The following is a 12,582-nucleotide window of genomic DNA, read 5'->3' on the forward strand; positions in this document are numbered from 1 at the left end:
CCAAGGCACTACTACTTATGCAAGCTATATGTCCTACTCGGATCTCAGAGAAAGATCAATTTGGTCATCATTGATCAAGCAGTATATAACAATGGTGTCTGGCTCTCAGACAATGATAGATATTGGACAACTCTTAATCCATCTATTTTGCAACCTCATTTTGTAATATTCATTTATGTTTGTCTTATTTACAATTTTCTCTCTAAGCATTAGGAAAACACTAAGATGATGACTGGGTAACATAAGATTTCTTCCACTGATCAGTTTATGGAACCACTTGCAGGTAGTCGTCAAGACTCCATTTTGCAAAATTTTGCATGATTCTGGCATAATGTCCAAACATCTTGGCCATAATTCAGGCCAGTTAAAAGAATCCAAAGAAAGAACTCACACACCTTTTATCCTATTCATGGAAACAAAGGAAGAAGTCCAACTACTATAACTGCTTTTGTCATATCAAGATAGAAGCTCAGCCCAGGGTTTTTCACAAGCAACTTGCAATTCCAGTAAGCCAATCAGAGAAACCTTAATATGCTCTAAATTTTAGAGCTTAGGTACTCAGAAAACTGGGCCCCTTTCTGCTATTAAATGCCCCTTCCTCCAACTGAGGCATAGTAAGTATGGAAGGATTACATACTCATCAGCTACCCACAGAGCCCCTGAACTTCATCTCCAGTTGTTCTATCTTTTTCTAAGATGTAGAATTTTGTAACATGTAATATTGTTCTGTGGTTTTAACTGGACACTAATTAAAACCTTCTGGATCTAAAATTTACCAAGCTATTACATAATGAATACCAAAATGATATTTCAATCCTCCCAGACCTTTTCATGAATAAAATTGCTTTAGTGCTTCCAAGAGAAGCTGACATTGCTACTTGAAAAAAGTAAGAGACAATTTATTATTTTCCAAGCCTTCCCAGTGTAAAAAAGGCAAATGCTGGTAGCCATCAATGATGTACCTTTCAGTCATTTACAACTGGGTGCTGAGGTCTTTCTGTGATATGACCAAAATGGCCCAAAAGCTACATTATCATTGACCAGTGTCCAAAAACTTTCTCAAGTTACAGCACAATTCCACTCTATAATCTGAAAACATATTGAAGTAACATATATTGGGAGTAAAAATAAAATGGAGATGGCAGCAAGGATTTTTTAACATAAGATGTTAGGAGACATAATACTATTTTCAGAAAACAGTTCTGAACAGCTGAGGTTAAATGACAGATAAACTATACTGACTCAACATTTCTGTGGACATCATCATTCTTTGCCATGGCTCTAAAATGTGATCTGCTGCATCTCAAGAATTAGTAGCATCTTTTTGGTCACTGCAGCTTCCAGAATAATTAACAACACACATATCACTACCACTTAAAACATACATTTTGTTTTCTTACAGCCTTTATAGATATTATAATTAAAGATCTTTCCCTGCATGCAAAACATTTTACAATTAAAAGAAATGGAATTCATATCAGAAAACTCACAACTGTTATTGCATCTTGGTTCCAAATCCTCAATAATAGCTCGTTTTTTCTGTAGCTCATTGTTAGCTTCATGAAGTTTCTCACTGTTACAAACCATAAAAGCACATATTATTTTTTCCAATACTCTTATCCTGCTTGAATGAACACTAAGTGATACAACCTCCCCCCGAATATTCTATATTTCTGGGAGCATAGTTGACTTTTGGCAGAGTTATAACACCAGACAGCTCTATTCTTGATCCAGAATTATACACTTCTATACACTTACTTTAGAATTTACAATAAATGGTACAAATCATGTTAGAAGTGTACAATATCGATAGCTGTGATAATATTAGGGAAGAATGGCTTAAAAATCCCAAAGTAACAGAGAGACTACACTTTCTGGTAAGCCAGTTAACAAGCAAACAATTCTTCAATACAAAAGTAAAACTTGCAGTTTAAAAAAAGTGTAAAATTAAAAGCAATGCAGAAATAGTAGAACAAAATGATCACACTCACTAAAGTGTTACCTTTTAGTCCATAATGTATACTAAAGTGTAAGTGGGTAAATCTTGCTTACATTAAAATGTTTTCCTCAGAACAAAATTCCTCTTAATTTAAGCTTCACACAATTTTAAACAAAGTTTTCTAACCACCAGAAAATGGTAGTTCTTTTATAATCCTTTTTAATTTGGCAAAGGCTTTCTATAAGAAATGGAAATACTGCCTGAATAACAGATCCCCTTAATATTCCTGAGCTATCTGCATTTCTTTTCCTTATATATCTTCCAAATGCACTAATGCCTTCCCACTGCTGTTGTTAATGGCTAAGCACCTGCTCAGCATATGGAAAACAGATTGTTTCATATGGCAAAGAAAATATGGAAAACTTTATTACTTACAGATGCTCTTCAAGTTTCTTTTTCAGAAGAATTGACTAAAACAGAAAGTTAAATGTGCCAGTTATTTTAATATTGTGGTGCTTTAATATCATTTCAGCTACATTAAAACATATAATTTCACAATTATAACCAGAACACAGCCTTTTAACTTCACTCATTTTTAGGTCATAATTGTATAGCAGTTTTCTCTACTAGTTGTCCTTTCCTTGATAGCTGTGTGACTTTCCTGAAGTCAGAATACCTTATAACTTCACAAGTATTTTCTTGGAATTGGATCAATACAGGAGAAGTCTATTAATGACAAAATTCTATTTCAGTTGTTTTCATTTCTTCATGATTCAGTACTTCTGTAGATTAGGCTCACCAAATTTATTTGAAATTAGTGCAAAATTTGCTTGAAGAGCTGTCCTACCAATGCATCAAAGCAATATTACATAAAGACCAGGTAAAATCCTATCCCCACAAAAATTAGATAGAGTAGAATGCCACTAACCAGAGCACAGCAGGAATTTTATCCTCAACTGCTCTGCTTTTCTCTGTTTTCACACCTTTGTTTGCCAACAAATATGTAAATATCATGCACCTTATGGTATTCCAGTTTCTGGTTAAGTCACATTTGGAGAAGCTCTTGGCCAGGGGATAGGGGAAGGAGGAGAAAAGCTTCAAAGTAAATTTTAGTTTAATCATAAACTCACTTTATATACAGTGAGCATCTTTTAAAATCAAATCATAAATGCCTGTAAAGTGAAAGCAGTGTTAAGTAAATAGAAAGCCATACTCACAATAGCCTTGAGCAGAAACCCATGCCAGGAAACAGAGATGACAGATTAGTATAAAGCAAAAACAGCAGCCAACAGAAGAAACTATTTAGTAAACTCATGAACAGAAAAAGTTAAAGCTATGCATTTTTTTCAGACATGCACATTTTTCCTCCTTCTCTGTTCTCATTAGCAGTTTCATCCTGTCACGTTTTCTGTAACGTTTTGGAAAGCTAATAAAAATTATCCATACTGAATCCAAGTATATGAATGCTTTTCCACTTCCACACAAAAACTAAACACTACAGAAGTAGTAAAGAAGCACATATATGAACATCATACCCAAACCAGAATTTCAAAGGAGAGCAGCTGCTGTTATGAAAAGTCATTTTAACACAGAAGTCATTAGTAACAAGGCAGCAGACAATATGCACTCTGTTGGGCTGCGATCAACATGTAGAGATGTGTGTATTTTGGTGGAGTGATTCTGAATTGGTGTTATTTTCACAGGACTTCAATACAAGACAAATATTAAATATCGGATATTTAAATTGGAGACTGCCTTTTTGTTTTGCATTTGTCCAATACCCATTATAGTGGAGTCCTACTCTGTGACTGATGCTCCAAAGTGCTATCACAATACAAAATAACATCATAAACAAAATGACTTCATTGCTTTACCTTTCCATTTTCTTTCAAGAAAGGTTTAAGCACAAAGCCAATACAGACAACTTGTGTGCAATCCAAGAAAAAATTTTAGCTGGAGTTTAAATGCTTCAAAATACCATCTTTAATCACATTCCTGGGTCATGCTCTTGATTGATTATTTCAAAGTTGGATTGCCTTTTTACACTGTGAATAAAGGGGATAAAATAAGCAAATGTGACTCCACTGAGTTCAAACAGAGCTACAGAAATTTACAGTAGCTAAGGACAGGTGGGTTTTGGCCACTTGTTTTTTTCCTTTTCCAGTTTTCCTAACAAATATAACAACAACACCTCTTATAACAACAAACTGCTGTATGCATTTCTCCAGGCAATGAAGTGCTTAGATTCACAAGGTTACTTATGCCTGGTCACTTACAGAACAATGTATTGACTTTGATAAGGAAGGAAAAGATTGTCAAGCAGTGTCCATTTCCCTAGTTTTTAAAGGAAATAAAAACTGAATGCAGATTTTGCCTTGGAAGGCTTGCACTGCATTTGGGTTTGGTTTGGTAGAGACACAAGTGACTACTTACAATAGCTGTTTCCACTAGCATCTCCTCGCTTATATTAATTGCACAGCACCAGCACTGTTGTGGGACTTAACCCCCCCCATATAGATAGATTACATGTTCTTTAGAGCAAGAACCTAACAAAGATACACAGTGCAAAGAATTAAAAGTGGGACAGAGTTTACAGAGTAATTTACCTAAGATAAAAGAATAAGAAAAAGGTAAGTAATAAAGTAATACATATCCCATGGTCATATTCTGTCTTCTACTGAAATCAAGCAGCCTGGGACAGAGATCCTGTTATTTATATGCACATTTTACCCACTCAAGGATCCTGCATACACATGAACCAAAATATTTAACTTTACAGGGATGAAGATGAATCACACAAAAAAGTGTTTAGCCCATTTTTGAAGTCACAACTAACTTCAAAGTCACATTTATGAACCTACTGTTACTAACAAGTTATCTCTATTATTGCTGTACCTGAACAGGAACAACAATATATAAAATTTATTGGGATTTTTTAAAGAGCTTTCTCTTAATTTTCTGCTCATTTCACAGTTGGCCCTATTCAAAGCTATGATTCATAATAGGAAAACATTTCCCTCATGAAGCCACAGACACATAGCAGATATTTTGGGTTTTTTTCTCCCAAATGTTAAGAAATTCTACTGATTCACTGTCACTTATTATAAGATAATTAAAGTTAATCCATCAATATACATAAGAGGGGGCATAATCTTAATTATCACAATAAGCATGTAAGAAACCCCACAAAAATATTTATGGGGTGGTTAAAAAACAAAACCAAAACACAAATTTTCTCCCCAATATTTAATTGATATCTTTCCTCTATTTCAAAAGAAACTAAGGAAAGAAAGCTTTTTTTGCTAGAAATTTCTTGCATGCTTATACAAACATAAGAAAAAAGTCTGTCCCCTTTTTGGGAAGAGATTTTTGTTTTCATTCTGCACTCACAATATAGAACTCAAAACAGTCTCCCCACCTGGGTCTTTGTAAGTAGTAGTTTGCAACAGAAGTGCATAGTTAAGGTAATACGTTTACTGCTTTTTGGGAAGGCAAAAGAACTACTTCAACTTATCAAAAAAAAAATCACACATTTCTGGACTGAACATGAAAAGGATCTTCCAGTTTTCCAGGTTAATTGCATTTATATTGTAAATGTACAGAAATAAGGTTTCCAGTGCGCTCTTGCAGAAAAGTAATGAAAAATCAGATGAAGCATGTGAACCTAAATTGATCTTATCCCTTTTCTCATGTTTCTAAAGGATCATTCTTGTAAGGATAGCTTAAGGATAGCTCAGGATGACCCTCAGCATTTTGATCTAACTTTGAAGTTGGTCCCTGATTTGAATAGGAGAATGGACCAGACATCCAGCCCTCTAGAGGTACCTTCCAACTTAAAGTATTCTGTGAATCTACATTTCCCCTTCTGCTTGTTTAAGAGTAAGTGAAGGCCAATATTCAGAACTGAACAAATTGGCCCATAGGGGTAGTGCCTATATATCACTGCTGGTATGATCAAACTTATACTGAAGCTAGGAATGCAGCTGCTGCATCATGAGCTTCAACTCTGCCTGGGACCCACAACAGGCTGCACAGTTCCATGTAAAAACATGTGCTAGCATGGTTTTGCTACTAGCAGAACCCAAAGCCAGCTCAGATTATGCCTACATGGGCTGTAGTCAGTCCTTTAAGTGCACTGTAAACATACCTTAAATCACTGTCTAAACCAAAGCCTCAAACAGGGACAGATTTAAAATTACAATAAATAAAGCTGCATTTGATTAGACTGAGATTATTTACAATACTTTCCACATCTGAGAATAACTTTCATAAACACATTGCTCAAAAATTATATCACAAAACAAAGTTTTATATGTCAAATGCTGAAAATAACAAAACTCGTGAGGAAAAAAAATTACCTGTCTTATCAATAAATGCTTTCTCTGGGTTCCTAAACTGTATAAAACTGAAGTTTCTTTTTCTGGTACATAAATATAATGGCTAGGTGTGTTTTAAGAAATATCATCAGAAATTTTCAGGAGAATGTTAAATTCAGCAATCTTACAATTAAACATGTGACCTGTCAAATGGAACTCCTAAAAACTCCTCTGTCTGTATTCACTAATCCTTAATTTCAAGCATATTTAGATCCATTCCTTGCCAAGACAGGGTGAAATCCTGACCACTGAAATAAACAGAGATTTTCCTCTTGATTTTCAGTGGGGCCATGATTTGCCTTCAACTCCCACAGCTCTTCTTTCCAGAGAGGAGAGCAAAAAAGATCCTCTTTCTGTGAGACTGACAGCATGCCAATGAACTTGTGTTATTTTTCATGCCAACACCAAAATATCAGTGCTCTGATCTCACTGAGCTAACAAGGCTGGAACGTTTATGAAAGCATGTGAAAGGTGGAGATTCAGCTGACTGACTGACTTAGGCTGCTGTTCCACCTCTGAGGAAGCCCTAAGAGTTCTCAGCCCTTTGCACAGACGTAACGGAATCAATATCAATTGGGTTGCGCTTTCTAAGATTTCCTGCATCAAAAAGATAGTGATAGTGTTAGTAAAAAGGGTTCCACTCAACTGAACACTATTAAGTGGTGCTCCTGTTAAGGATGCCAAGGATTAGACTTCTGTTGAGTCTGATTACCACAAAACATGCAATCAGTATATTCAGATTTTAATCACCCTGAAAAATTTGTTTTTGACTTATAACCAAGACAGCAAAGAATATCTTGGAATCACACAATAGTATAGACCTATTTTAAAATGAATTAAATTCTAAGTTACTTATTAATAGTGTTTTTCTAAATAAGAAGCCTATTAGTAGGTTTACTTTGGTATAGTTTAATCTGAAAAAGAAAAAGATAAGCTAAATTGAATAGACTCTTAAATGAAAATAAACAGCTAATAGAAACTTTCATTGTTTTATCTAAATCAGTTAAAATATAAACACAAAAGGAGAAAGTAACAAGTTAGCAAGGAAATACACTCAAATCTAAAAGGACGTGCACACACATATGACCCTGACCAAAATCATTGCTTTCAAGATAGTTCTAGAGCTTCTGCTCTCAAATATGGGAAGCAGCAAATACAATTTTCAGTGGAAGACTGAAAGTTGTGTTCCCACATTAATTCTGTCACAACTTCTTTATTTTAAATATTAAAATGTACAGTATCTAGGTATACAGAGATTGAAAATACTGCATTGTGTCAAAGGACTGCTCATTTTACTTTTTTAGTTTTGGCTTGCATGGCATCTTGCATTAGAGATACACATTTATATCAGCAATTACTGGGTTTCCACTGGCAAGAAAGGTCTTTACTTCCATGAAGAGCAGTAAACAAAAATACCTTGGGATATTTTACTAAGAAATGGAAAATTAATGTAGCCTTAATTTCCTATAAATGTCTCTATTCTAATTACAGAACTTTAAATAATGCTGAGTTTACTACTGGAACAGATACACTGAAGGGAACAAAATCTATTTGATTCCTTTTCTACAAATAATATTTATATTTATTCTAGACAAACATCTCATTTTACATTTCTTATCGAGAGAAATACAGTTTAAATATAAGGCCATTACAGCAAATATGAAAAGCTATCAGAAATCTCCATCTGTATTATTTCTTCATGATGTAACAAGTAGGAAATATTATGTAAAGCTGAAGGGTAGGATAATAAGTACTTGAACACAAGTTTGACATACATTCCTACTTACATCTTCAGCTTTTGAATCTTGCTCCTGCAAAGATTTCTGTAGTTCTTCAACCTGAGACTGTACTTCTAGAAGTCTCTGATTAATCAGCCTAAGAAATAGATAAAATTTTACTTTTCAGAAACAATGAATTACTGCACGATGAAATCCAAGACTTTTAGTGTCCAGCATTATGAGGCCATCTATGCAAGAGATGCACCACTATTTGTTTATTCAAAATTTACAACATCAGTTACAGTGTACAGCAGTTAAGATTATATCCTGTAATTCTGATGCTCTTCCAGCACAGTGAGAATAGATACATGCTTGGTAAGAATTTATTTCTAGACAGACATGATAGAAATTTTTAATAGTCATTTATACTGCATGAGAGCTACTAGCTTATTTCTCTTATGCAAACAAACCATGACATCTCATCTTCCTTTTCCCTTCTACAAGAAAAAATTACTGAAAATGTTTAAGGTTACTATACTTAACCTCCCCCTTCCATTATCCAGGACATCCAGAATCTCCAGGTTAAGGGAAAAATGCTGGTTTTAATCTTTTAGCAAAGCAAGTTTAATATTAAAGACCATTCTAATGGATGAAGTTAAAGATCTAACTGTGTTATGATCAGACTGGAGTTTTGGTACCAAAAGGTCAGAGGACACATTCCACAAGACACATGCCTATTTCTGCTGACTCTGCAAGATGCATCTGTGCATCTTTCAGTCTGCCTTCCATCGGGAGATCATTATGCATTTATTGAGCATTACCCCTTCCAATTCTTACACAAAAACAGATACCTCTTTCACTTCTCTGCAGCCTTAACACAAAACTACTCTGCTAATTTTTTGAAGCAGTGTAATACTACTAGACCCCAGTACTGTCACATACAGTAGGATCCTGAACTGACAGTGTCCATGATGCTAGGGTCCTTTAGCTGTGGATGGGAGACATCTAATCTGTTTTTGATAGAACATGTGTCCAAATTACTATAGGGGCAAATGTTTGTCCATTGAATGAACACAAACACAGCAATGAAGCAGCAGCTGATACCAATCTCTTTCTAACTCTACAGTCAACACAATTGCATCTAAGATTCTGCCTGCTGACTTTGTCCTCACTGGTCACAGTATTCTGTGGGTGAAGCAAGACAGCTGAAACCTACTGCATACTACAGTAAGAGAAAATTCAGTAGATAGAATCATGGAAAAAAAATTATCACCCTAAACTTTCATAAAATACTCATTTTTTACAAAATCTAGATCATCTTGACAGCAGCTCTAACACCTGCCAATGTATTTTTAAAGAACAAAATAGGAAACAGAAGGGAAGATGGAAAAATGTACAGGGAATGAATAGGTAGTAGGGAAGATAAGGAATTCTTTTTGTTATACTTGCTTTGCAGAAGGAGAATCTGAAGAAATACATGGTTCCTGCTGGGATCCTTTGCATCATTCCACTTGCAATCTATTACAGAATTCTTCAGCCCACACTGGAGGCTGTGGATATTGGAACAGCACTGAAAGACTGAGTAGACTCACAGGCTGGTTGAGCTACTTTTTGATAGGGCTAACCACATTTTTTGACCTAAGGAACTTGGCCCTGACCACAGTCTGCTAAGACAAGTGTACAGCATTGTTAGAAAAGTCACTGGAACAGAGAACAATACTTCCTTACCTATTCTCTGTCTCCAATTCATTCTTCCGTAAATTTGTATCATCAAGTAGACTCTGTAACAAGGCGATCTTTTCATTGTCAGAACCTTCCTGGTTCAGCTTTAACATCTTGTTCTCATGCTGAAGGCGAATGAGTTTCTCCCTAAACAAATAAAATCTGCTAGAAGCAGCTTGCCATTCTCTATAAAGAACAAAAGAATCTACCACAGGAGGTGTAAAGATAACATAAAGATCTTTTACCAGTTTTAGAAAGAGAGGAAACAACAACCAACTCTCTAGATACCCAAATTCAAACTTGATTAAAGAACCTGCAATTGTACAAAACACAGCAGAGGAACATTGCCTGAGGGCCCGGATTAGATCTGAGAGCAAGGTCAGACAGAGTGATGGGTAGAACACAGAGCTGGGTATCAAGGCATACAGTCTGTAACCTTAACTATCACTGAACTACTGAATGAACCTGGTCAAGTCACTTCCTTCCTCTTGGTGTGTCCCCACTCAATGAGTATCACTTAACTTGTCTATTTAGACTAAGCCCAATTGACAGCCCATAGACCGAATCCACCTTGTGAAAGAAACACTTTCATCAAGTCTGCAATTCTTCTCTATGGGATGGGGAAAGGAAAATCTTGTCTGAATAGCCAGATACTCCCTTTGCTAGCTTACAGTTGAGAGACCCAGGCTCTGTTGTCACGGAGAAGACAGAAGAGCTGCAGCAGCTGTTCCCATGTGTAGGAGCCCCCTTCCACCAGTGACAGAGGCCTCCAACAGCATTTAGGATCCTGTTCTTGCCTATGCAAATCATTTGAAGGTTCATGCAACAACCCGCTACTTTTGCAATATTGCGTCAAAGCATTACTCTCCTCCACTGCTCTTGAACAAAATTGAAAGGAACTACTTTTGTAGCAATGCACAGCAATGCAGCTGCAAGAGAAACAACTCTCTTCTGTTATTACTTACCTAGCAAGATCTCCTTTTACTACTCTAAAAAGTTTCTCAATCCCATATGCAGCTTTCCAAATGTTGAAATAATTGTATCAACATTTGTAGATGAAAAAATTAACTCCTAAAGAGCTTGCAGATTTCTGAGATGTGAGTGTCCCTTAATGACTTCAATTTCAAGTTACAGTAATACTAGGCTGTAGTGAGAACACCTGCGGGAGACCTGGCGAGGAGTCAGTGACTGGCAGAGTACGTGGTAGCAGCCCCAGCGTGTGAAACTACACACTGACCAGATTCCCGTCAGGGCCAGGCATGCATGTTCTGTTCTGTCAGCAATGTCTAGCTGCTTCCCAGACAGTAGCTACTCAAGGTTAGCACAGCTGAGATAAGGAAATAGCTCTAGTAGATTTAAGGGGCCCTTAGGATACAATGAGTCAAGTCCTGCCTGAGCGTCCGACCCATGCCTCCAGCAGCCTCCCATCAGCAACCCCTCTGCGCGGTTCCTGGGGCTCCCTGCACAGTTTGGAGTGCAAGTCCTTCATTAAATCTATCCCATTTAACCCCTCACGAACCTTGAGTGCCTCTCTCCGCTGGGATCCGACCCTCCCTTGCCCGCCTTGCAGTCACATTTGGCGTAGCCGGCAGGATACTGGTGCGGAGATGCCTCTTTGGGGGTGAGAGGACAAGGGGGAGGCAGGGAGCCGTGTTCCCAGGTGGCCTGCTATGGGTCAATGGGCACCCACGGCTCATGAGCTGGCGGGGCAGGTTGCCCCCACAGCGTGGCCGGAGCTAGAGAGTGAGCCAGGGGGATCCCCAGAGCGGCTCGTGGAACTGGTCTCCAAGCTCCGGCTGGAGAAAGCAGGGCTGGTGGTGCGAAAGGCAGCGGGGGATCTGGGGTGGGTCTCGCTGACTGCGCTCCGCACCCCAGACGAGGCGTTGCTGACGCAGCACCAGCGAAACGGGCAGGTGGAAAGCGGTCTCGAAGCCGCTAAGGAGGCTCGCCAGCTGTCCCAGGAGGTCACAACTGCAACCATGGGTCAAGCCGAGAAGATGGAGCACCAGTGTGCATTGTGGCCACCCGCATTGCAAATCGCCAGTGGTGACAGGGCGGGGTGATGAGATGTCCGTCCCTGGCAGTGTGGGCACTGGTGCAAAAAGCAGATGGGGATCTGGAAACTTGGGATGGCAACGTCTGGGGTCCTGATGAGCCCCTCAGCTCGGAGTCAGACACCGAGCATGAGGGGGAGGCAGCTACCTGGCCAGTGGCAGCGCAATCTGCAAGGGACCACAACTACTCGTGATTTTAAAGCGTCAGAGCTGCAGGATGTGCAGGGGCGCTACCAGCAGCAGCCCCATGAAGGGTTGTTAGAGTGGCTGTTGAGGCTGCGGGATGATGGGGCGGTTGCGGTTTATTTTACTAGAGGGGAGCTCGATGGGACGGGGGCCCTGCCCCAGGATCCCAGGCTGCGCGACACCCTCCATACCCCGCAGTAGTAAAGCCAAAATGTTCCCCCCTCCCTAATGGAGTGGGTGCTGGGTGCGGCGCAGTTAACCTGGCCGACTGCCGCAGACATCGATGACGGGCTCACCGGGTGGACCGCTATCGCGGCAGGAATGAACCGGCTGCGGCAATCAGGAATGCTGTCCGGAATTTACTCCCCTGAGCTTACCGGACCAGATCAGATCCCCATGAGCAAAACCATCTGGAGTAGGGTGCTGCGAACCACCCGCCCCCCTGCATCTTAAAGCGATGGTGCTACCTGTGATTGGGGGGCCGGGCACAGTGGGGGAGGCCGCAGCGCTGCTCTCTCGGGTAGCAGAGGCGTCCTCTGTTAGCAGAGGTGGGCAGCTGGGAAACAGGCGGGTAAACGTGAACCACA

The 12,582-nt window shown here is 39.0% G+C and overlaps 1 protein-coding gene across 10 annotated transcripts in view; it reads right to left on the reverse strand.

Moving 5' to 3' along the window:
- LOC104143993 (protein Hook homolog 3) overlaps positions 1 to 12,582 on the reverse strand; it is a 102,929-nt gene that overhangs the window by 15,114 nt on the left and 75,233 nt on the right. For 5 of the 10 annotated variants that reach the window (XM_068925038.1, XM_068925037.1, XM_068925034.1 and 2 more), the window contains exons 15-18: positions 9,762 to 9,902; positions 8,103 to 8,190; positions 2,375 to 2,409; positions 1,491 to 1,573 (exon numbers count right to left, since the gene is read on the reverse strand). In XM_068925038.1, coding sequence (XP_068781139.1) covers positions 1,491 to 1,573; positions 2,375 to 2,409; positions 8,103 to 8,190; positions 9,762 to 9,902 — 347 coding nt within the window. Of the gene's footprint in view, positions 1 to 1,490; positions 1,574 to 2,374; positions 2,410 to 8,102; positions 8,191 to 9,761; positions 9,942 to 12,582 lie in introns of all 10 variants that reach the window. The other 5 variants (XM_068925035.1, XM_068925033.1, XM_068925031.1 and 2 more) reach the window with 1 other exon arrangement.

The sequence above is a fragment of the Struthio camelus genome, chromosome W (assembly GCF_040807025.1).
Source record: "Struthio camelus isolate bStrCam1 chromosome W, bStrCam1.hap1, whole genome shotgun sequence".
In the NCBI taxonomy this organism is placed as follows: Eukaryota; Metazoa; Chordata; class Aves; order Struthioniformes; family Struthionidae; genus Struthio; species Struthio camelus.